Source organism: Corvus cornix, chromosome 19 (genome assembly GCF_000738735.6).
Source record: "Corvus cornix cornix isolate S_Up_H32 chromosome 19, ASM73873v5, whole genome shotgun sequence".
Classification (NCBI taxonomy): Eukaryota; Metazoa; Chordata; class Aves; order Passeriformes; family Corvidae; genus Corvus; species Corvus cornix.
Window position 1 is genome coordinate 8,525,080 of NC_046348.1, and position 25,756 is coordinate 8,550,835.

The window sequence follows — 25,756 nt, forward strand, 5'->3', positions numbered from 1 at the left end:
TGAGGCAGGGGGACCAAGGCAGCCCCCCATGTGTGCTCCTTGCATTTGGCTGTGCCCCCACGAGCCCCAGGGCTTTGACTCAGGCTTTCTCTGGCTTCTTGCTGCTTCTCTCTGCACTACCAGGTGTCTCCTCTGCTTGCCTCCCTTAAAATTGTGATCTTACTTCTGGATTTTAGGCAGAGTTTTATTTGATGTGTTTTTTATGACTGGAGGACTTGCTGGTGAAGTGGTAACCACTGTCCCAGCTGTGGGTCCTTGTCTGTTAAATGGTGGCTTCTAAACGCTGCCTAAAAACACCATCAAATGGAAATTAGAAGTCTGCAAGTTTATCCAGTGAAGTCAACTGACTGTCCTGTTGTTTAGTGGCAGTAAGGAAGTCAGGATTGTCTGGAGTTTATTTCTATATAAAGGCAGCTCTGGGGAAGGAACAAAGCAAGAATCAGCTCCGAAGTTCCTCACTGTGACTTGTGAGAATTTGCCCTCTTGTCTCTGTGGGCTTTTTTTGGCAACTTTGAGTAACAAGCACAGAGAAAACCTCGCTGGCTGCTCAGACACCCTCCTGAGGACTTGCTGAGTAACTTCTTGCCATGGTGTGCTCAGAGGCACCCACAGCACCCCTGCCCCAAACTCACTGCAGGGATTAAAATGTTCTGTGAACCGACAAAAGGACCCTCAGACCAAGCAGCCAAGAACACCCTGGAGACCTGGAGCAGCCTTGGCTCCGGGGAGCCAAACGCTGTGGAGTCAATAATTGACCAGCTCCTGTGCCCAGAGCAGCTGCCCCAGGTAGGGAGGGAGCTGCTGCAGCCGAGGTGGAGCCTGCTCAGGGACCGTTCCGGGGCACGATTAGAGCCCGCTTCAGATTTCTTCCTCTGCAGGTGCTGTTGTGGCTGCTCATAAATCTGAACTGCTGCTCTCCAACAGCCCAGTACAACCCTTTCTCACAGGTTGCAGGCTTGGTGGCAGAGTGGTGGCAGAGTGTCCTTTATTCTTTCCCAATCGACACTCTTTCTTTCTTTCTTTATGTCACAAAACACCACCAGTGCTGCAGTGTCACCCCAGCACCACACTGCTCCTGGGAGTGACCCTGCTCAGACACTGCCCCTGTGCTCCAGGCTGAGAGGGAAAGGTTGGAATTCGGATACTTTCTTGGTTTCATTTCAGAAATATTTTACAGATAGTATCACAGTACCAAAAGTCAGGCCAACAGTTTAATAATAATAAAAAATTCTTTTAATTTTAAATGAAATGCATATGCTTAATAAAATCTAATCAGTGCTTTTAAACTGGATACATATGACTATAAATGCCAGTTTTTAATGTAGTTTCTCAGCTGGAAATCACTGGGGATCAGCTGGAACATTGGCTTCCAAGAGTGATGTGCCTGTCAGGGAGAAAATTCGATAAATCACTCAAAATGGCTTTGCTGTGGTTTCTGTGCATTTCACATGGAAAACTTTTCATTGGCTTTTTTCAGGATCCAGGGGTAAGGGGGGACCATGAGAATGGAATTGTCTGGGACATTGTCTAGCTGACTCCCAGAGACTTAAGTTATGTGGTGCGACATCAACATTTTTGTAATTATTAAGGCACAAGAGTTTTGGATCAAGTTGGGAGAAGGGGAAACTGTTCATTTTTCAAAATTTCAAGGTCTGTCGTGTTCCTGTCCATCCAATGTGTGCTGCAATTATTGAACCTCTTTCCCTTGCACTCCACAGATCCCAAACCCCTTGTTTGACCTGGCTGGGATAACTTGTGGCCACTTTCTGGTTCCCTTCTGGACCTTCTTTGGTGCAACCTTGATTGGAAAAGCCGTGATTAAAATGCACATCCAGGCAAGTGCTGCCCCTTCCTCGGGGCTGGGGCGGGGGGGAGGTGAAGCCTTTGATTCTCTCCCTGCCTGTTCCACTGTGTTACTTGGGAATGAATCCTGGAGTCTCCTTGCCCGACCTGAAGTAATGGAAATTAATTTGGTGCAAGGGATTTACAATAAAGGAGCTGCTGGGCTCCTCCAAACTGAGGCAAGTGAGTAATTTATAGCTGCTGACCTGCTCAGGAAATTGGTGGTTAGCCAAGGTATTTACCTACAGCCTGTACCAGACTGCCAGGGCTCCCACTCGGAGTGAACTCGCCTTTTTGGTAGCAAACACTCATTTGCACTTTGAAATGCCCTTTTTAGCTCAGTTCAGAGAACCCCACTGCGCCCTGCGGGGCTGGGCCAGCCCAGTCTGGGCGGATTTGCCGCAGTTTTGGGGCTGGAGCAGCGATTTTTGGTGTCCCAGGCCAGCTCATTTGGAAAGGGCCTGGCTTTGGTGGGCCCCGTTTTTCCTGCTCGCTCAGGGCTGTGCCAGATGTGCTGAGTTTGACAATCCAGTTGTTTTCACAAGATGTTGAGTTTTGCTTGTAAGTGCGTCACCGTTTGGTCCAAGGAGAGATGAAGTTTTGATTCCCTGGAGGATTTTCTGGTGTGGTCAGGGCTGTATCATGAGCTACGTCTCTGTTTGGGATGTTTTCAGCTGAGTTTGGGTTTTTGCAGTGCCTGTGCCTCTGTTGTTTGGAAATCTCTGCTGTGACTCCCATCAAAATAGCAGAAGCTTTTAGTATAAAATAATTTGTATTACAGCCTCATCAAGCGGCTTTAAAAATCTTTGTTTTGCTCTAAACACAAGCTTTTTTCTTCCAATCATTTTTAAATGGTTATTTTGTTTTGCCCAGTGCTTAAACAGAAAACAATAAATAGATTTGGAAATTCTTCCGTTTACTGGGATAGAACAGCTTTTTCTCCACACTTATTTTTGTATTATCTGAATTTTCTTCTGCTTTTAAATCCGTGTGTTGCTCAAATGGGTTCTGGCAACACAGAAAAGTGAAATAATATTAGATCAATATTCCTTTTATTATTTTAATTGCCTTGTTCAGCTACCACAGTGTTTGCTGTGTAATTTATAGTGCTCCACACTCAGATCCCATGTAAGTGAAAAAACATTTCCCAGTGTCTTGTACAGTTGGTAAATCATCTGATTTTGTAATAGGCTCAGCTTTTAGAATTCTCTTTTTCAAGCACACCCTTGTGCAATAGCCTTGATTTTTTTGAGTGATCTGGCTGGACTTGGAATTTAGGAAATGTGAGAGTCATGGAAAGGCTTTTAATGCAATGTTCAGACAGGAAGTGAGTGACTGGTGCAGTGGCCATCCCGGGGCTGCTTTGAACTGGCCCCTTCCTCCGGACCACAGGAGCCTCTAGCTGGAGTCACAGCCCTTGTTCCCAGCCTGGGGAGGGCAGCTCTGCTTAGGCCAGGCTTAAATTGGTCTGAGGAGGCTGTGGGAGCTGTGTGTACCCTCAGCTACCACTCACAGGCTGCTCACTCCTTGCTGGCGAGCAGGACAAATGTGCAGAGGCTGTTTTAACAGCATTTTAAGTGGTTTTAGAAGTGGTAAAATCATGGGCATTGAGATTTTCCGCGAAATAAGATGTGTTACAGAAGTTTTTAATTGAAATTACTCTGTTGCAAACAGTTTGGTTTATCACAGGCACTCTCACAGGTGCCCAAAGGCTCTTTCTTTGTTTTTCATTGAGTATTTTTTGTTGTTTCTGTCTGAATCAGGGAGACTAAAACACATTATTTTTCCCTCCTGTGATCTGGAAGCCCACGTGTTTGTGTGAGGGGCTGTGAATTTCTCTGGCTGTTTTTCCATTCAGACATTGTTGACGGAGTAAAGTGACCTTGAGCTTCTGGGAATGGGAGTTTGGGGAGGATGAGAATGGGCAGCAACTGGCTGCAAAAACACTGCAAGAAATGCAAACTGTGAGGAAAGAGAGGCAGAAAGCGAGCAGCTTTTCTCTCTCCTGCCTCTTTTTGAGGAGAATGTTGAAAAATAAAGAGGAGAGGAGGGAAAGCTGGGTAGGAGCTGCTTGGGAAGGAACACAAAATGTCCCCCCCATTGTCTGTGCTTCCCCTCGGCTCCAGGCTTTCTGTAACTGCTCTTTTCCTTCCTACAGAAACTCTTCGTTATTATCACGTTCAGCAAACACATCGTGGAGCAGATGGTGGCCCTCATCGGGTGAGTAATTCCCAGCACAGTAATTAATACCTGCACCCATTAAGTGGAAAAGTACTGGAGGAGTCAGCTCAGATGTGCTGAGGGCGTGCTTTGTTCCAGGCTTAGCCCCACACAGAGTTTAGGTCTCGCTTGCAGCTCCTTCCCCGAGTCCTTGGAGAAGTTTGCTGGCCCGGAGGCTCAGGGTTGTGGGATCAGCACTGAACCTTCACCCCAAAGCAGGATCCAGCTCTTCCACTCACACATCCCTGCATTTACAGCTGCACATGGGCTGTTTGCCCTGCATTTTCTGCAGTGGTGTAGTGTGATCCTATGGCAAAAAATGAGAAAGTTAATAGAAAATTATAGAGGAAAATCACAGAATTCTGTGATTCTCTATTAAAAACCTGAGATTTTATGCAGTGCTCCAAGATGAAAATAAACATCCTCCTTAACTGGAACTACCTTATACATTTACAACATTAAATCTCTCATAAAACATCAGAATGAGGAATTTGGTCTGTAGAGTTTGATCCCCATTCTGTTAAATTTGGTAGAAATGAGTTTCCATGGATGAAGTGTCCTGATTTCGAGAAGGTTTGGTTTGGGTTATTTTTTTATTAATTCTTTAGTAACTGGTGCCTATTTTATTTTTTAAGTTAAAATATCAGTTCAAAACAGGAAAATTAGAAACCCTCAGTTGGCAACTGAGAGGGGGAAAAACAGACAAAAACCAGATTTACACTAATGAAGGTGGGACACTGAAGGTGAAGTGTTGGATTTATTTGCCTCACATTTTACCTGTTCAGTCATGAAATTCTGTGTCATTTTAAAATCCGTTGTTGATGCTACCCTTCCCTGTCAGATAATCCAGCAAATGCCATCAAACCATGCAGGAGTTTCATAAACTGCTTGGATGCAAACAAAGGATGCAGTTTAATGAATTTAAATGTAGGCAGCTGCATCAAACCCTATGGATTGCATCCAAAATTCCCATTTAATTGTTCAGAGCAGGGTGGAAGCTCCTGCCTGTTCTGAGGGCACTGCTGGGTTCAGGGATATGCAGGGTTGGAGTTTTAAGTGTGAGTCTCTAACATGGAAATGGAAAGTTTTATTGTCGGGGGGGTTGGGTTTTTTTAAACTAAAATGAATCCAACCTCTAGTCTAAATCCATAAAATGAATTCCAAGGTGTTTCTGCTTCTCCAGGGTTTCTTCTCTGGGGCAAATGGATATTTTGCTACCCAAAGTGTAATAACTATTTTCACATAAAATCCACACTCCTCAAGAAAAGTTTGAGGGGAGGAATGTCTAGAAATAATTCCTTTTAAAACAAAACTCCAGGCAGGGATGCTGTACAAAGAAAAGGAGTGTCAGAAGAACCTGGCAGGGCATTTCACTGACGAAACAAATCCTGGCTTTATTATTCCTGATCTTCTGCTCGAGCATCTGCTTTGTACCTAAACTCACAATGAATTTGTTGCTTTGAACATTATTTTGAAAAGAGGGGGAGAGAGAGAGAGAAATGTGGTTTCTTTTAAGCATCTTGAGTTTTTTTCAGTATCAATCACTCCAGACAGTTTGATCTGCCCCTAGCTCAGGTACATTTCCAAGGATTTACTCTCCTGTGGATGCTTTGAGCCAAAACCAGTAGATTTTTCCTACTTCATCTGTCTTGGAGATAATTTTGCATTGAATTACTTCGAATGCATTCACAGGAGCTCTGCTGGGTTCGAGTTTTATTGGAGGGTTGATGTCAGAGTTAAAAAATGTTCCTGGGAGACAGTGAGATTTTTGGAATGTCCCGGTATCCTTGACTTTTCTCAAGCTGTCTCCAGCATTACCTCATCAATTTCTGTTAGAGTGGAGCCTCAAACATGTTAAACAATACCTTGCTCTAAAAGCCCTATTATTGAATTAAAACAGAGCTCTGTTTAATGGTCAGTAACTTTATTTTAATCAAATTCTATCCACCACAATGACTTTAGACTTTCTTTGTCTGGGCTGTTGTTCTTACACAATAGGAAATATCTGAGCACAACACCTGAAAATAATGAGCATATTGATAGCCAGGATAAATGGAACCTAGACAGAAGATTAAATTGTGAGATAAAGTCTGAGAATATCTGATTTTATAAGCCAAGGAGAATTTTTTGACAATTATGTGATTTTTAGTCAAAAAGCAAAGCTGATTCATGTGCAGACCTTGCTCTTTATTGTCACTGGATGCTGCTGGGTCCCACAATGAGCCTGCCATAATATCATGAGGCTGCTTTAATATCATTTAATTTGATTTTACAGTTTTGTCTAGGTCTCCATTACAAACAGATCATAAAATATTTTTTTTCGGTTAATTAAATAAAAAAGGAAATGGAAAAGAAAACATGGCAGGAAATTAAGAAGCTGTTTATAGAAAATCCGAAATTTTTTGAGAATTTTTTTGGTGGTAGCTGGAGAACAAAAACAGGACAGAGGGTGAGTGCTGGCAACAAACGTTGGGGAATGAGGGAGATGAGTGGGTTTGAGAAGTGGGGTTGGTGTGAGGTTGAAATCCAAGCTGAGAAGGATTTCCAGAGGTGCTGGAACTCACTGGGGCTGGGAATTTCCAACCAGTTCCACCAGTCACTGCTTTTGAGTTGTTTTGTTGGTGCCTCAGTGCTGGAAGAGGATCCTGCTCTCCCTGAGCTTTGGTGAGGGAAGATGCTCTGGAGGAGTTCTGTGTCCTGTCCCTTCAAGAAGACTTTAATGCTGATTTTAGGCCAAACCCAGCCCTGTTCAGACATTTCATTATGGTGTGTGTTGTGGGGTTTTTTGGCTCCTCTATCTTTCCGTTCCTATTTTTTACCTACAGCTGCAGGGCTGTTTGTGAAGTCACACTGTGCAAAGCGCTTCAAAGCAGGATGATGTTTGCTGGGAAGTGGCAGTTTTAAATGCAGATTAAGAATGCCCAGAAAACTACTGAAGAAGTAGTTCTCAAAGCACACACCATCCACAAAACAGTGGCCATCCATTCTGGTGGTAAATGTTCAGAAAGGAAAAAAAAAAAATCTGCATTTTTTTAGGGAGAAATCCCGCCCTGCAGGCAGAGATTCCCTCTGGCTGTGGGTGATGATGAACTCTGCAGTGTCTGGGATTGTTCACCAAGAGGTGCCCAGGTGCTGCACCAGGGCTGGATCCTACAGCAGCAGCAGTGAATTTTACCTGCAGTAAATCAGAATCCCAGAATGGTTTGGATTGGGAGGGATCCTAAAGCTCATCCAGTCCCATCCCACCCTGCCATGGCAGGGACACCTTCCACTATCCCAGGCTGCTCCAAGCCCCGTCCAGCCTGGCCTGGGACACTTCCAGGGATGAGGCAGCCACAGCCTCTCTGATGCCTTCCTAATTTTAAGACTCATCTATTCAGGTAATTAGTGAGTGAATAAACTGATTTGAGGTTAAAACAGAAACCAGTGAGATTGTGCTACTTTGATTTTTAAGTCCCTTGCTCAGTGCTGCGTTCTGTGGGTGTCACCTCTGAGAATCCAACAAATCCACCCAAAAATATCAGGGCTCCTGAAGTGTCCTTAACTCAGTGGTTTTTGTGGAACAGCTTTCCACCCTTCCCAGCTCTGCAGGCCAGTGTGAGTGATTGCACAGCTGAAAGAAAAGCAATTTTTTGGTCACAGGTACTGGAAGCATTGCCTGGACAAACCAGTTTGCTGCTATTTCTTGTGCCATAATTCTTTGCTTACAACTTAATCTCAGTTGATGCTGGTAAAGGGAGCGTGGTGTTCCTTTCACCAAAAAAGCACAAATGAGATCATGGTGACTGATGTGACTGGAAAGTTTTCTTAAAGACTGTTGGGGGTTCTTTAGTCAAAAATAATTTACAATACAGATTTAGGTTACTTCTTTAGAACACAAGGCAAGAAGTGATAAAGGAACAACCAGAAATATTGTCCTGGGGTGGGAAGAGCTGGGCAGTCACTTCACAGCCTCCTGAGAGGAATTTTGAGAGGTTAAACCAATACCCCTGGCACTTGTTGGTTCAAAACTGAACAACCTTCCTGGCAGAGGTTCATCAGAAACCTGGGGGATGTGCCCTAGGCACAACAGAGCAGCTCCACACAAAAATGGCCCTGAAAGGGACACAGATGTGGCTGAAATTTGAGGAGCTCTGGTGTTGAAAGCCTTCCAGTGGATCACAACAGAATTAGAAGAGTTTATTTGCAAAAGGCTTGAAGGATTTAACTCTGAATAAGCAAGGGTTTTTACCCTAAATTGAGTTTTAAAAAAAGAATCTTTAAAAAGCAAGCAGAAGTTTTGTTCCAAAGAGCAGCAGTGAGCAGAGCTAAGGACGGGCAGGTCAGAGATGTTGCAATTCCTAATTTTGAAAGGATTGATTTAACATAACAGAATGTCCCAAGGAGAAAGCCCTGGAGCCTCCTGGGCTGCCGTGGGCATTGGAGCGTGGCTCAGGTGGAAACCACGTCAGACCTGGGCCCATTTGAGCTCTGTAAACTTCACCAAGATCTTTCCTTTCTTCATCTCATAAAGCAAATGAAGCTGCCAAGGAGCCTTTTAACCCCCAAACCTTCCTGTTGATCCTGACCATAAACCAGATTTATTTTCTGCAGCTTCAGAGCTCTGGGCACAGAAAACAGCTCAGTTCCAGAGCCGTGCTGAGGCCGGGGGTGGTGGTGGGAGCTGGGGGCTCTGGTTGCTCCTCAGGGGCTGGGTAGCCCAAGTTTGGCTGGAAAGGGAGCTGGGTCCAGCTTTGGGCTGCCCCAGCCCCCAGGATTCAGGTTTTGGGCAGCCCCAGATTTCCCTAAACCCAATCCAGGTTTGGACTGCCCCAGATCCCAGGATTCAGGTTTTGGGAAGCCCCAGCTCCCAGAGCTGAGTCAGGCTCAGGCTGAGCCCCTCTGAGTCACTGCAGGGTCCTGCTGGTGGTGCAGCCTCGGGGAAATGGATGGTTTAAATACTGTGAGAATCTTTATCAGCACAGGAAATGACAGCTCATTAAAATACTAACCGTTAAGCCAGTTTAGATCACTGTCTGGAAAAAAATTAACCATTGAAGGCTCAGAGGACTCACAGGAAGAAAGGTGCCCTGTTTAGACAGCGGACACGTTATGCAAATGATTCAGCTTTGCTAATTGGCCAGTGACATAAAAATATTTCCACTGGAATCTGTTTTTCAGTGGTTTAGAAAATGTCTGACTTCCAAAGAAGTCGATACCACCGTGCTGGAGTGAAACTTCTGAGAGAGGGAGGGAGGGATGGCTGAAATACCCAAATTCGGTGCCTGTTCCTAAATGTTTTATGGCTTTGGAGCTGCAGGATGGATTTTTCTTGTGTTCTCACAGGGGAATGGAGAAATGGGAACCAATTGGTGTTGGTGGGATTGTTTAATGGTGTTTTCCAAAATTGTTGGGAAGGTGAAAGCCTTTGCCTTCCCCCTCTGGCCTGTCTGTCAATAGTCTGATTGAAATAAATTATTTTAGAAGAGCTGAAGGTCCAGGCAGGGAGGAGCCCATCGCAGCATGTTCCCTTTCTTTGTGAGATCCCTCAGTGCCACTTCACTCCCTTTCTGCAGCGGGAGATAATCCCTGGCCTTGGGCAGTGCCTGGGCAGTGCCAGCCCCACGGGGATTTGCCTCTCGCTGCTCTTCTGTTGTTCCCTGTCGTCTTCATTTGGAATTGTGGTGGCATTTCCCAAAGGATGTTTTTCTCTCGGTGTTTCAGCCCAAAAAAGCCGAATCTGGGCAAAACCTGCTGGTGTTTGTCCCGAGCCCCCGAGCGTGTGGAGTCTGAGGGAAAGGGATTTTCCAAGCTGAGGGCTGTGGATATTGGAGGGATTATCCATAAAGTGGGGCCGTGACTCAAAATTGCATCACCTTCCCGAGGTGTGTCCAGCCTTGTTTGCACCTTCTGTTTCCCCATAGGGCTCTGGTTTCCCTCCAGGTTAGAATTTCCTTGATTAAATTAAATTAAATTAAATTAAATTAAATTAAAGAAATCCCATGTTTGTGACCCCCCAGTGCTCCCAGTTTGCTGAGCATCCCCCTGGGGGAAGGATCCCAGTTTTTCACAGGGGTCAGGCTCAGGGCTGGCTGCACTGAGGTTCTTACTTACATTTTTAATTTCCATCAGAACAGCTCAGGGTTAATCAGCTGCTTCAGCATCTCTGGATGTTCGAGGTCTCTTATAAATGGGAAACTTCCATAAACTTTCAAATTTTCATTCATGAAAAATCCTGTGGTTTTGTTCCCAAAATTTGAGTCTGCAGTGGCAGCTTCTTTCTTTTGGAAAACACTTGTGAATTCTAACATTTCTCTCTGGAAAAGCAGGCAAATATCCACATGTGCTTTGATAAAATGGGAATTCTATATCCTAATTTATGGTCCGACAGATTTTTTGTGAGATATTGGTGCAATGACACTGAAAGGCAGCATTTGATAGAGACTTGTGCTTCAGCATTTAGCAGAGTTGGAATTAATTCCTGAGTGTTCCCAACCTCTCCTAGCACGGGCTGAGAGATTTCAGTCACTCAAGAGCAACCCATACTCCTAAAGATCTTGTAAGATGAAAATTATGGCTTATGATTAAGTAGTCTTAAGTAAGTATTTTTAATATTAGTAAAAATGCAGATGACTGGAATATCAAATTCCTCCTTTTTGTAAGCTGGCCCAGGGAAAATACACTTTTTTCTCCTGTGGGTTTAGTGCTTCATCCTGGTGCCTTTGAGTAAAATCCTCCCTGTAGTTCCAATGGTTCTGTTAAAAAGATTTAAAGTTTCCCAAAAATCACTTAATGACCAGTGAAAGGCATTTGAGGTGCAGCTGTTGACAGTTGTTCTTGGAAAAGAAAATTAATAAATTTAAGCACAGATTTGCTGTAACTGGACTGGAAGTTTTAGGAGTCAGATTCTGCAGGTTCTTGGTGTAATTTTTAAAATAATCCTCGAGCAATTTTGCTGAATCTCTGTCATGTGGTGCTTCAAACAAATGGGAATTTTGTTTGATTTATTGGAAAAAGAGCTTTGGAATTTGTCATTTGGATAGAAATCATAGCTCTGAGTTAAAAATAAATAAATGTGCATCTGTTTAATTACAGATACCAGGTAACAGTTCTGAAAACAGGCACCAAGGGGTTTTTTCAGTGAATACAGATTTTTAATGGGTATCTATGTTGTAGTATTGGAAGTCATGTTTTTGACTGAAATGTTATGCTTTTAATAAATTTAAGATTATCAAAGGCTAGTCCAATTTTGGGGAGCTTGTTCTCAGTTTCAGTTCCCTGTGAAACATTAAAATTTAGCAGAGAATCAGAATGGATCCGAACAAAAATTTAATATTTAACGTTAAGAGTTTCTAAAACAACTTCTGAATCAAAACTTCTTCTGAATCAGAATTTCTCCTTCCATATTCTGGATTTGAAAGAAAATGGGTTTGATTCCCGAAGGAAAACGCAGGGAATGGGGTTTGCATTATTCCGGGATAATTTCCCAGCATCTTCCTTCTCCCGTCCTGTGAAATTCGCGGTTTTTGAAGGTGCTGAGTGCAGGAATTGTGATGCAAATCTGGCCCCTCTGGCCCGGCCCTGCCTGGTCCTACCCGGATCCCACAAAATTCATCCCCAAGTCCTCCCCCTCCTCCTCGGATCAGCGCAAAGGGATCTCCGAGTTGAATTTGTGAGGTTTGCAGGGACACAGAACTCACTTATTTCCAATTAAATTAAATTATTTTTAAGATTTTTAGATTTAAGATCATGCCTTCGGATATCAGGTGGCACATATCTGGGTGATTAAATGATTTAATTTGATCCAAAAAAGCACCAGTAACTAATACTATGCTGCCAAGATGGGATTTCAAGAATTTCATGTGGATTCCTGATGTTTTAGGTTTTCCTCTCCTTATTTAAATCTCTGCACAATTTTTTTCAGAATTAAAGTCTTTACAAATGTACAAAAATTTGCAGATTTAGAAGCTGAGGTCCTTGCATTGAGGATCTTGTAGATCTTCAAAACTGCTTTAATAAAATTATTTTGTGCACTTAATTAATTGTCGTGCTCAGAAAAGGGGGAAAAAAAAGGGAATTGTTTAGTGAGAAAAATTTTGAAATATTGTTTTGGTGCACCAGGAGCTCCTCAAGTCTCTGAACTTGGGTTTCATGTTTTTGTTCTGTGTTTAATTCAATTTGGGGACTGACTGAGTTGAGTTTCTGTGAAGAACGGAGTCATTTGAACACCACCCTGTTAATCATTGATCCCTCATCATTTAAATATTCCTCATTTCTTAATCATGCAGAAGTCGAAAAGTAAACCATTACCTTGCAGTCGCTCTTCAGGCTCCCAAGAACTGTCTGAAAAAGAAAAGAAACCTCAAAATGTTCCTCATGTTCAGAGTGTGACTCGTCCCGGAGTCCCTGGGAGAGCTTTTCCCAGGAATAGTCAGCGCTGAGACGGCTCTGGAACACTGGGAATCCTTTGCAACATTGACACACTCTTGTGTAAAATGGATAAGGGACGTGCTTTGGGCTCCACAGGTTTTTGTTTCCCTGAATTTTTACCAGTCCGGGCAGAGAATTTCCTCACCCGTTTGTCTCACGGGGCGGTGAATCACGGGGGAAGCGACCTTCTGCTGGGAAATGGGTTCAGAAAACCTCCTTTGCCCCTGGCCATGAAGGAAATAGATTTACTGGAGGAGAATGAGACACTTTGTTTCGTGCTTTTCATAAATTCCTAAAATTAGAAAGCTGTTAGTTTTTAATTGGGCTTTGGCCTGGAAAAGGGAATATGGTGTCAGAATAGGAGGCTGAGGGGAATGGTTTGAGTCACCCAGAGGGAGATGGTCAGTCGTACAACTTGTTGGATGTACAAGTGGTGTATCCTGGGTCTGAAGTGTGTTTTACTAAACCCTCCCTGGAGTAGCAGCAGGAGTGGTGGAAATAATAAAACCAAATAATCAAAATTTAGGTGAGTTTTTTTAATGTAGAAGAGCATGGTGATTTCTTTAAAATTAAACAAAAAAATCTCCTTTCTCTTTGAAATCCAAGTGGTCAGTAATGAGAACTCCCCCGTGGCTGGAGTTAGGATGAGGTGGATGGTGTGGATCCAACTTTGGGAGCGTTCTCCCCACACAGCTCAGGCCGTGGTGATCATTTAGAATTTATATTTGATTTGGGAGTTTTTTAGAGGTTGTGACCATTCTTAAAGGGTTTTGGATCTCCTGCTAAGTAGGATTTAAGGAAAAGCTGCTGGAAGCCTGGAGGCTGCTGAGAGCCTGCCCAGCATCAACTCAGAGCGCTCCCGTTCCCAAAGCGGGATGTTTCCAACATCGGGAACAAGGTGTTCAGCTTTTGTGCGAGCCCTCTGCCAGGGAGCCTGGCCCGATTCGGGGCAGGGTTCAGATCGCTCCTTTGTTCCTTTGTTAATCCCGGCTCGGGGGAGGCGCTCCAGGATCTGCTCCCGCATTCTTTTTGGGAAGGGATGACGCACGGATTGTCCTAATAAGGACTTGGCTGGGGCGAGGGGCCGGCTCCGTGCGGGAGAGGGGGCGAGGCTTGGGGCGAGCAGTTTCTTTTTTAACCGAGGGATGACACAAGCCCCAGTCATTTCCTTATTAATCGGTTCAAACCAGTTCTTACAGGAACTGCCGCTGATAAATGTGGGACTTCTCCGAAGTCATTCATTGGGTTCTCAGCGCCGCTGCCTCCTCCTGCCTCCAAGGAAATGCTCCCGCTCCCGGCTTCTTCCTCTCTTCCCAGCACTGTCTTGCTCAGAAATATTTTTCTTTTTAAGCACTTTTTGAGGATGGGGAAATACATCCCTCCCGAAGTATCAGATCAAAAGATGAAATGTGTTTTATTTCGTGGGTTTCTGTTTTCTCGAGTAGCTTCAAGTTTCCTTCTGAGCTGTGGCTCAGCCTTTGAACTTTGTTCTAATTAGGTAAAGTGGTAAGTTTAAAAAAAATGTTTTTTTGTTTTTGTTTTTTTTTTTTTCTTCCCTATTTTGTCTTGTTCTCTGGGATGAACTTTCCATCAGTGCTATTCCGAGTATAGGTCCTTCTCTTCAGAAGCCATTTCAAGAATATTTGGAAGCTCAGAGGATAAAACTTCACCACAAATCCGACAGTGCTGTGCCACAGGTAAGACCCTCTTTGCCTCCCTCCCTCCCCAGCTCATTTTTCCCTTCCCTGCCTGTCTTTGCCTTGTAGTTTTTACCGATGGAACTCCCGATTCTGTTTTTCAAAGATCTGCACTGACCCAGGGAATAGATAAAAATCTCATTTAAAAAGCAACCTGGGAATTAAAAATATTGTGTGCAACTGCATTTAAATCCTTTTGAGAATAAATGAAAGTATAAAGCAAAACCAGTGGTTTGTCCTGCCTCTGCATTAGCTGCCTCTTGGGAAAGTTCAATTTAAGGAAAAAAAAAGTTGCCTTTCCATGTGAAATGGTAACAGACTGGGCAGCACCGCTGCCTTAGAAGCCAGTGGGATCTGTGGCTCAGTGGACAGTAAGAGAAATAAAATCCCCAAGCCTTTAGTCTTTGAAAGGAAAAAAAATTACAGTGTTCAGAGCAGGTACAAGGGGCAGAAGTGTACTTTCATACAGAAAAAAACCCTTAAAATGTAAAAAGCAGTATTTTAAAAAACTTGCCCTGAATTTTCAGTGGAACAGAGCAACTTTGATATGAAATTCTTTAGGCTGCTGAGGCGTTTTGAGATAAAATCCGTGAATCCAACTCACATTTCACGTGCAATATTTGTAGCTGTTGGGAATGTCCCTTTGCCCATTTTACCACAAAAGAGCCGGACTGGGGAGGCTCTGGCTGGAGTCAGGAAATGTGCAGTGATTTCTGGGCAGGGATTTCTGGGCAGAGCATTGCTGCCCTCCTTTGACAAAAAGCACAACGTGAGAATTCCCGTGAAGTGGCACCGGCGCCGCAACTTCCAGGGGCACCAGAGTCGGATCCTAATGGGGAGATAACCCAGAATGGGCAGTTTAGGGAAAAAACACATTGTTAACCAATGACCTGATTGTTTTCTCTGCGAGGAACATGACGGGGGATGTCAGGCAGGGGCTGCTAATTCTGAACTCCACGAATTGTTAGCGAAGACCAAACAATACTGGGAATAATAAATCACTGTGGGAGCACACTGGGAACGATCGGGGTTCGTCATCTGCCCGCCAGTGGATTTGGCAGCCCCTCCTGCATTGTCTTTCAAGGGACTAAAGTCAGCTTTGCAGAGGGACCTGCAGGAATCCTGTCGGGTTGCACTTGGTTCCTGTTTTTAATTTGATTAATTGCAGAATAAAGACACTGTCAGGCTTCCCCCTTTCACCCAGAACTCTCCGTTGTTCTGTCCACTAATCTTCATTCTCCTCCTCCTTCTGTTTTGTCTCTTCAGGGGGAAAACTGGCTATCCTGGATGTTTGAAAAATTGGTGATTGTCATGGTTTGTTATTTTATCTTATCTATAATCAACTCCATGGCCCAGAGCTATGCCAAGCGACTGCAACAGAAGATGTACTCCGAAGAAAAAACCAAATGAGCTTGGGAAAAATGGGAAAAACCCCAGGATGGGTTTTGGCAGACACAAGAAATGACACATCTTTTCATATGTTTAAAAATCAGCATTATTCAAAAGGGGGAAAAATTTTTTAACATCAAATTTCAACTCTTAACAAGGTTTTTTTTTTTGTTTGATTTTGAAAGTAATTTGGATATTAGAGCAAAGGTTTCACTGACAAACTTAAAAATGTTAAGGTAAGGTGTAAATGCTTCACGAGTCTGGGTTGTGGTTTACAGGATGGACAATGGGATGTTAAATGGAGTTTAACACAAATGTTGTCCATCCAAATTACTTCCAAAACTGATTATTTAATACTCTCCATCTCCTGATTTAACTTCAGACTGACCTGAGGGTAACGTTTCCTTTTGAAGGGTGGCTGTTTTGCTTTTTCCATAACTTTCAAGACCATCAAAATGTAAATAACTGAGTACAGACTGGGTACCAACTGTTGCATGTCCCTCATGGTAAGGCTGTTCTGTCTGAATTCCCAGTGTCCCATTGCATTGCACGCTGGAAAAGCCACCCTCTCCCACTTCATGATGTTAGCAGAGATGGTTGATGTCAAATGCTGAAGCCAACATTTTTTATTCTGTATATTTAGAATGAAGTTAAGATAAAAACTTTATAAAGTCATCTTTGATCATTCCAGAATTTCTTGTGTCAGTCTTTTTAAGCTGTTTCTTTTCCTCTCTCACTTTTGGATGCTCTGTGCATGTTTGCTCATCCTTCCTGTACTAATGGTGCTCAAATCCTTTGTTCTTTTTTTGTTTTGTTTTGTTCTTTTTTTGTTCTTTTTTCTTCAGAACTTCTTGCTTAGCAAAGGAAGGAGGGAAGGCCATGCCTTGCTTGAAGCACAGTCACTGCTTAAATAGATAAAATAGAGAACAAGATTGGTTATCCTAAATTCTGCTCAGGTGTTTGCCCCTGAGGCCAGAACTGTGGGCAGTGGAGGAGAAGAGAGGGGGAAGAGTTAAGATTCCAGCTGAAAGCAGATTTTATGGCTACCCAGCAATGGTGCAGAGAACTTTAGAGAACCCTTAACCTCATGCTTTTAAAGTCAGATTTGTTATGATCAGTGTGTGTCAGTTCTGATGTACAGGAACAGAATTGATATTAAAATGGCTCTTTTCCCTCCTTAGTGCATAAATCCCCACTGCTGCTGTACCTGTATCGCTGCTCTGATCACTTCTGAACGATTGTTTTTTACTTTTATCCTAAGGGGTAAGCACCAAGAATTAATTTGCCTTTCTAATTAGCGTTCTCAGGAGGTGGCCCAGAGTCCGGGGCAGCTGAGCTGCTGCTCCTGCTTAGCTTAGGCTGCTCGGTGCCCCAGGTTAGGCAGGGCTGGAGCCAGGTGTGTTCGACCCTGCCCGAGTGTCCTGTCGTGTTGCCAGCGTCGTGCCATGCCATGGCTGTACCATCCTGTCGGATAGCTTATCAGACTGATGTTGACTGTTGGATCTCATGGCAACAACAGTCGGTAGGCTGTCTGACATTTTGGTATCTCTCATCTGACTGTTTCTCATCCATCCCCAGCTGTTTCCATTGAGCATCAGCAGCACATCAGTGTCTTTGGTTGGGCTGGAAATGAGCTCAGAGGGCCCGCGGTGCCGCGGTCCTGCAGAACAAAGCCCTTGTAAAGCTTCCCCTGGGGAGTGAGGTTTGTACCGATTCTCTTGGCTTCACAGGGACCTTCAGGCAGTGCTGGGAATGAGTGGGGAGGATTTGCATAGACTGCTCGGACAGATTCAATTCCAATATCTGAAAGTCTGAGCGCAGGATTTGCTACGAGGGAGTTGAAAGCACAAAGGCCGTTCAGCTGCTCCTGGTGATTTTTAAAAGGTGAACAGTATTTACTAAATCTTTCAAATTTTTGCCCTAAATATGGCCTTTGAAAATAATGTCACAAAGAACTCGTTCTGGTACAATTCCAAACCCCACAGCTCTGTTTGGAACTTCACTTTTTCAGCCTACAGACCCCTCAGAGTTGCATTTCCCCTCAGGACACTGCATCAGTGACAGCCCGTGGCTGCTCTCCCCACTTCTAGTGGCAGCTTTTTGGTCCCCAAATCTGTCACCTGAGGGACACAGGTATTTATTAACCTCTCACACTTCTGGGAGGGGTTGGGGTTCCTGTGTGCTCTCAGGTTGGAATTAGGACTCTGCAACAACAACTAAATGAGAAAAAAAAACCCCTTTTCCTAGAGCCTGAGCCAACAAACTGCACCTTTCTAAATGCTTTAGAGGTCTCCTTAAAATTCTGCCTCTTGCCTGCTGGAAAACCACAAGGAAAACTGAAAGCTTCCTCCCACTTTTGGTTCAATATGTTTACATATATACAGTGTGAAATATATATATATCTATAGTTCTTCAGCTTGTGTTTCCATGTGTCCATTCCAATAAGCTCTGCTGTTAATTTGAAGCTTTCTAACACTTAAGGAAGTGATCATTCTACCTGCTTCTACCTGGGATATAAGACTTGGTAAAAGGTAAAAAAAACCTAATAACAGAAACAAAAGTGACACAAACCTGATGAGATCTGCAATGGATAGCTTTATGTTGCTTAAATAAACAAAGAAATAACGTTTCCCAGTGTTTATTTCAGCTGGATTGTTTCCATTCTCTGTATTGAACTCTCTTGGTAACACTGTGACATTTGCTATCCCAAACATTCTCCAGGTGTGAACACAGAAGATAATTCAGCAGTTGCATTTTGTGCCTTTAGAGAAGGACTCAGCCTTTAGCATTTGACCTGAAAACATGGATTTTGCTCCCTTAACCCAAAGTTTCCTTTTGTTGCACATAATCTTCATTACACATTGGAAGCAGTCAGTCAGTTCAGTGTGTTGGACACAAATCCAAAGGGAGCTCTTGCAAGAGGAACAATCTTGGCACAAATCCCTATTTTTAGCTGCTGTTTCTTGTAGTTAGCCACTAAATAAAGTATCTTGGGGGTTGTTTTTCTGGGAATGACTGAAAATCACACGGAAGTAACAGCCCTCTAAGAACAGCTAATGACTTTAATGTGATGGAGATTTTTTTTTTTTTGTCTCATTATCTGTGGAACGAGGTCAGGTAGGGCTGCAGCTCCTCCTCCTCTGCGTTCTCTCCTTGTTTTCCTGCCTGCGCTGAGGACTGTGCCTCCCCGAGCTCTCTGAGGGCACCGAGAGGTGTCAGTGCCTCTTTGCTGGCAGCCACCCCGTGCCCCAGCAGGCAGGAATTGTTGGTGTAAGCAAAGCTCAGGTCACACCGAGCCAGGTCAAGTCAAACCGTCCAGTTCCAGCCTCACATCCATCAAAACAGTCAGGAAAGCTGCTGCTCCCTGTCCTGGAGTTCCTTCCCTCCGTGCCAGTGTCACGCTGTGTTTCTGTTCAAGCAGCTCCCTCAGAACTCCCCCAGCTGCCTGTTCCTGCTAAAAGATCCTTGTCATTAACACTTGACAGTGGCTTAATGCTGTTCCAGAGAGTCCTTCCCTGCTGTGCTTTTGGCCTTCATTATTTAATTTGTTAGAATCAGCCTCCCTCTCGCTGCAGGCACAAGCTAAACACTCTGGATGTTTCCCTGATTATCAAGCAGAAATGTAAATATTAGTGAACAAAATTGATGGCAGGTGTAAAGATAAGTGGGGGTTGGGTGAGTTCCTTGGAGGTAAAAATAATCGGTTTTCTTTGAAGCACATGGTTAAAAAATACTTTGTAATCAGCAGTTAAAAGGCTGAATGTAATTATAGATAAGGTAATTGAAATTACTCTTCTGAGATTTAATATTATGCCCTTTTTTCTGTAAATGTGCTGGGTTTTTCGAGAAGGAAAACCAGTAAGTACTTCACCCAGGTCTCCGGATTGCAGCAGCCGGTGGTGTGTGGGTGTGGGAGGGGATCCTGCTGGGCAGGTGAGGGATCAGTGCTGGATCACTGTAACCTCAGGAGAGGGGAGTGGAGCAATCGCCTTCCCTGTGAAACACCTCTGATGGATTCAGACATGAGGGTAAATATTTGCATGTGCTCTTGCAAACTCATTTTTAGAAGGATTATGCCGAAAAACTCTCAGAGCCTGCTGTGGCTTTGCTAATTCAAGTGCCTAATTGAGGGCATGAAGTGCTGGCATGAATTTCATTATACATTTCACTTGTTTATTGATGCATCCACTCGGCTTTCATAAAAGGCAGCAGAACATTGTTCTGGCAGTGGTGTCAGAGGGAGAGGCTGGAACAACCTGGGTCAGTTGTCACAAGAGGGGAAGGAGCTCAAACACAGAAACTCACCGCTGTTCTGTCACCTCCCAGGCACAAGCAAACGGAGAGAGCCCAGCAGTTAGTGAGTGCTTGGAATGTGTTGGGAATTCAGGAGAAAAACTGGTATTTTGGTCAAAAAAGGGGATTATTACCCCATCTGAAGAGGCTGTTGAGGCCATTCCTTGTGTTTATTTCTGGTGGTGTTCAGGTGTGGTAAAACAAAGGTGCAAATGTGAACCTGTGGAATGGGCCCAGCTTGGGTTTAGTTTGCTTTAACGCTGCCCTTTGTTGTGCTGAGGGCGTTTTATTATTGTTGTTATTATTATTCTCATCCCTGGAATGAGTCAAAGAGCAGTGGCTCCATTAGCATTAAACCAAAGGTCACCTTTCTCTAGAGCTCGTTTGAGGAGCTGCTGAGGTCGGGGGTAATGTGGCATCTTCGTGTTCCAGGGGAGTCGCTCCCAGTTCATTGTTCGGGTGTTCCAAGAAGCTTCCCGGGGTTGTTGCCGGGGTTGCCCGGGCAGTGGCAATAAGGAAACTGGCGGCTGTTTCCTGCTGAAAGGCGAGAGATAGGAGTTGTCAGCTCGGGGTATTGTTCCTGCTTCGATAACGGCCCCGCGGCCACACCCGGCTCCTGGAAACGGCTCTTCTGGCCCTGTAAAACGGGTTGGTGACTCTGGTACCACCTGTAAGAAATTCTTAAGAGAGCCAATGCATTTCCCAAAGCTTGTTGTATCCACCGGAAATGACCTTGTGGTGCCTTTTTCCTTCTGTACCCTCAGGAAATAACCTGGCAGTTCCCTTGCAGGAGCTGCTGCTGATTAAACATCAATACCTTGTTCAAGGCTCACACTTTGAGGGACTGTGGCTTTCCTCAGAAAGTTTATTAGGATCTTTCCATCCTTTGATGAGAAAAGCAGGTTGCTGTGCTCGTCATTTCTCTGTCTCAGAGAGAAAACACATGTCCAGATTTACAACATTGTGCAAATCTTGCCATGGTCACAAAACCTCTCTGGTCTGGTTCAAACCCTCACTGATCTCAGTGCCTCGTTTGCTGCAGCTGTTTTCTGGAGAGCTCTTAATATTTAGGATATTTTCATAACAACACATTTCATTTCTCAGATTCCTGGATTTGTAGGTCTCTCCTCAACCCAGCTGACCTCTTGTGACACAGTCAGTGCATTCCTGGGTGTTGTGTAAGGCTCGAGGTGGGGAGCAGCAAGGAAGAAACTTTTAAGATGCCTGAAGCTGGTATTTACTTGAGTTCCAAGTAATGGATGCCAAAAACATTTTCAAGGCAATATTTTGCTACTGCAAGTGGTGATTTTAATTCTGTTGCCTCCTTTAACTTCTGTACAAAGTGTCTCTCACACTTCTATGTGTGGCAAACCCCACTGCAGCCCTGGAGCACCGGAGCCTTGTGGCTGCCGAGGAGGAGCCAGGTGTTTGTGGGAGAAGTGAGGCAATCTCTGGCAACAGATTTCAGTTGTGACTGAGAGATTGTTCCAATTAAGTGAAGAAGGAAAGGGTTTAAGTGTTGTTTGGCAGGTCCTGAGAGCCCTTGCTTGAAACTGTCACTGATGTCCCATCCCTTGGGCCTTGGAGCCCTCTCTGCCCTTGGTGTGGAGCAATTTTTGGCCAAGTTGAAGCCTGAACTTCAAGTTTCTTCCCCAAATTTGGCATATAAAGGAGAGAGTCACAACTTCAAATCACTACATAAACACAATTGCTGACTTAAATGACTCACAGTCAGCTAACACAGGCTGGAGTTACCCGAAGTGGGGTGGGGAGGAAATTTCCTGGTGTTTGTAAGTGACAGAAGGACAGGACAGCCAGCAGCAAGCATGGAAAGATGGATCCTTGAACTCAGGATTGTTCCAGGCCATCTGGAAAGCAGCAGCTCTGAATTAGTGCCCAGCTCTCACCACCCTCACTGAGGATATTCCAGGGAGCAGCCACAGCTGCCCTTGCCAGCCAAGTCCAGGCAGGATTTTATTCCACCTTCAGCCTGTGGGATGAGGCCACTTCCCACTTGGCTCCAAGGGCTCTGCTCTCCTGACGTGCTCCTGTAAATGATCCATTACATCTTGGAGACTGCTGGGCAAAAGTTCAAATTCAATCCTGCCATCTGACCACAATTACACCATTCTCAGGCAACTGAAGTGTATTTTTGTGAGCCTTAAATAAACGTGACATTGTCCATGTAACCAAGTATGTAGAATGATCATTTTTGCAGAATGCACCCATTTCAGTGCAAATCCAACACGGGGCTTGTTTCTCCTCACATACAACCAGTGAAACAAAAGCTCAAGCAATGTTTTTCTGTCTTCTTGTTGTTGTTTAACCAGTGGCTTATTTTAGTTTCTCCACTTAATGCTTTTACTTTTAAAGTAGGAATATTGGCCTAGAGAGCACCTTCATTTTACTTATTTTTTATCTTACAGTGTAACATTTGGGATTTTAAAAGTTAAGACAAGGTTTCTAGCACCTAATTCACACAGATAAGTGTGACTTTCTTATGAGCCACTGTTTGATATCTCTCGGGCTTGTATGAACATGGGGTTAAAATTTACATATCTTCCATGATCTTTATCATGAAACACATTTACTCTAAAAATTGCCTTTATTTCCTAACGAGCAGCTTCTCCAATCTCTTCTCTCGGGCCGTTTTCACCTTTTCCACGTGCTCCCTGTGGCTGGCAGGAGTATTTGTTTGGCCACCCTGCTGTAGCTCCTGGAAAGGGTTAAACGGGGTTGTGCTGCTCCAGGGCGGGGGCTGAGTCAGTGCCCCACCCGGGCAGGGGAAGTGGCCGTCTGCAGGGACAGGATTCCCACAATGTGAGCTCAGAAGGGACCATTGTGAGCCCCAGTTGGACTGAAAGAGCCGGAAAGGCTCAATGGTTCAAATTCAGGATTATCAGCTCCACTTCCAGCCCGTTAAAAGCTGCCCGAGTGTCCGGGCTGTGCCTCTGGAGCGTGGGCAGAGGCTGGAGCAGGAAGCTCCGGGGGAATTTGCTGCCTTGGAAAAGCTGTGTCTGGGCTGCCCTTGAGGAAAGGCAGCAGCTCAGTTCCTTTTTGTGCTCTATCGGATCCATGAATCACTTTCCTGATTCCTCCTGTGCAGTTTTTAAAGTGGTGTCGAGCAAAAAGCAGATTTCTTTAAAGTACACTTGGTCCTATTTCCTTTTGGATGTTTGGGCTCTCATTTCACAATATTTATCTCTACTAAATTTATTAGCAAATGCAGAAAGAAGTGAATTATTCATTCAATACCCTTTTGTACCTTAGTGTTTCTCAGTAATGTTTCAACTGGTAATTTGAATACAACTTCCACCTTTCATGTATTAAACCCTGGTTGTTGTGGGAACCACAGATTTTTTCCCTTATATATTTCCTTCCTTCCTGTGATGGTGCTGGGTTTAACCTTAAAAGCACCAATATCTATTATTTATGCCCCTCCCCCCCAAAAATTCTATCTGTAACTACCTCAGTGCCTGTCACTTGCCAAACATTTTAAAGCATTTTAGGTTACTAAAGGTTATTTTTGTTCCTGGGTTGGATTTTGGTGAGTTTGTTTTGTTTGTGGGTTGTTTTTTAGGGGGTAGGGCATTTTTTTTGTTTGTTTTGTTATTTGTGTTCAAATATTCTCCTATTCATGAAATGTCTGCTATAGTTGGAGTCCTTGAATCAGCTTCCAAGTGAGCTGCACCTGTCCATTCCAACAAACAATAGTGAGATTTGGAGCATTGTTCCTGGTTTATGGACATCCTGTCGGGACTTTGCCTACAACAAGCAAGGTCAAGGCCACCGATTCTGCTCTTCCTGTCTCTGAGCCATTGGCTTGTGCTGACCTTTGATCTACCTCATTAATTGTAATTGTTAATGAAATTAAGGCCTTCTTCCAGGCTCCATTTCCATAATTAATTTTATCAATAACAGAGAGAATTACTCCTCCACCTTTTAATGTAATTGTAAGTGATGATTATGTGATAGTAGCTATTTACTTCCTGTCACTTTGACCCTTTCCACATCCTGGGGAAAAAATAAAGGAATCCCATCACAGATCAAAAAAATGAAGGCTCAGTTTGGGAAAGGGTGTGAGAATTTCAGGACTGAAAAACATTCACAGGAAGAAGCTTAGAGATGCATAAAACAATTCCTGTCAGCCCCTTCTCCAGAGCAGTAAGGGATTATAACAGCTAAAATCTGAATTTTTGCTTTGGAGTTAGACATCTTACCTGTGTGCTGTGTTTCCTGACGTGGCACAAATTCTGCCATCAAACAAAAAAAGACCAAATATCCTGCTCCATTAGCTGGAAGTGCCATAAATAATAAATATGGGTCTGTATCATTCATAGGGCACTAAGCACCTGCTGTGTTTGCTTCATGCTCAGAGTTATGAATACATAGAGATAACATGAGGTTATTTCTGCAATAAAGTTATTTATTGCTACAGCAGTACAATGACCCATTGCTCTCTTCCTTGTTTCTCAGAGAACTTACCTGTCCTCAGCCTTTTGAAAGTCTCTTTTACCTGTTCTGTGAAGTGAGGAGGAAAAGGATTCCTGGGATTTGGCCATTTTTTCATGGAGTTACCTATTCTCATTTCTGATACTGGAAATTCTGTTTGGGATCTGCTGAAAACACCAGGGAAATTTATTTCTGCGTTGCTGAACATCCTGTGCCTTTTGGAGGAGGGAGAAGCTCACCATGGTCTCCTTTCCTGACCCTTTGTTCCTGCAAACTCAAATTGCCTGTGCTGTTTGTCTGAACTTCTTGTGCAATCTTTCCTGCAATTTCTTCTGTGAAAATACCCAAATTAGACAATGGTTGAAAGAGACAGAAACACATCAGAAAACCCCTTTTGACCAGAGCAGGCCCCAGCTCTGAGCTGCCATCTTTTGAATGAAATGGCATGGGAGAACAGTGTGATGGGGGGAGGAATGGCAAGAATTCCCAAAGCTCTCCCTACCATTAATGAAAAGCTACTAGAGGCTAATAGAAGAAAGCTCTAATCTTTAATTCTACTGTACTCTTTTTATTTTATTTTAATTCAGTGTGTGCCTTCCCAAGCCATTCCATCCCTTCTCCTGCCAGGAGGGAGCTGCAGCTTCCCAGGGCACCACCTTGTGGTCGTGGTAAAATTGTGCAAAAAAAGAGCCAAGTCCTTAAATTGACTTTGGAAATCATAAAATGTATTCTATTAATTATATTATATCAAATAAATGCTCTTAGAGCTGCAATCTAACAGCCCTCCTCATCTCAAATATGTTTAAATAATTAACAATGTAATTAGCTTATAACTTACAGGGAGAAGAACAGGAGTAGTTTTGCTAAGTGAAATGGTCAGAAAAGGACATTAATTATCATCTCTAATATAAATTGAGGATGAAAGGAAAATGAAGAACTCTTCATATTTCTTTTAAAAGATGGTTCAAAACTTTTGTTGTTTTGTCAAAATTAAGGTCCTTAAAATAGAATTTAATCTTGGTTTGCTTTAAAGGAAAGCAAATTTTATCTTGAATGGCACCCAGATGGGGCTTGGATTAATAATTCTGATTCTGTGCATTTGTATCAATACTGAAGCATTCAGAGGGCAAAGTGTTATAATGAAAATTTGAAAGTGGAGGATCAGGAATGCCTGCCTGCTGCAGTCAAGCACTTGTTCAATTTTTGTCAAATATTAGATCACGGTAGTTGAATATTGAAGGACCAAAAATGATGTTCAGAGACACAGCTACAGTATATAGCAAATGTATTGAAAAATAGGTATTTATTAGATATATTAAATACCTATATATATAAAAATATATATTAAATTATATAAAGAATAATATGAATATATCAATATATTCAGTTCAGATTCAGTTCTTGCTATTCAAACACAGACACACTTCCTAAGACTGAAAAATAACTCCAGTACA

At 43.5% G+C, this 25,756-nt stretch overlaps 1 protein-coding gene and 1 long non-coding RNA gene across 6 annotated transcripts in view; one reads left to right on the plus strand and one right to left on the minus strand.

Annotated features, from left to right (window-relative positions):
• Window positions 1-18,191, plus strand: part of VMP1 (vacuole membrane protein 1) — a 60,936-nt gene extending 42,745 nt beyond the window's left edge. For 4 of the 5 annotated variants that reach the window (XM_039562846.1, XM_010402343.4, XM_010402342.4 and 1 more), the window contains 4 exons: window positions 1,719-1,835; window positions 4,001-4,062; window positions 14,066-14,168; window positions 15,435-18,191. In XM_039562846.1, coding sequence (XP_039418780.1) covers window positions 1,719-1,835; window positions 4,001-4,062; window positions 14,066-14,168; window positions 15,435-15,578 — 426 coding nt within the window. In that variant the 3' untranslated portion in view covers window positions 15,579-18,191. The remainder of the gene's footprint in view (window positions 1-1,718; window positions 1,836-4,000; window positions 4,063-14,065; window positions 14,169-15,434) is intronic. The other variant, XM_039562845.1, reaches the window with a different exon arrangement.
• LOC109144998 lies at window positions 1,264-12,568 on the minus strand. Its single transcript, XR_002046097.2, has 3 exons — window positions 12,352-12,568; window positions 4,093-4,369; window positions 1,264-1,384 (listed from the first exon to the last, which is right to left on the minus strand). It is a non-coding gene; the product is annotated as an uncharacterized LOC109144998 (long non-coding RNA).
• Window positions 18,192-25,756: the final 7,565 nt, after the last annotated feature.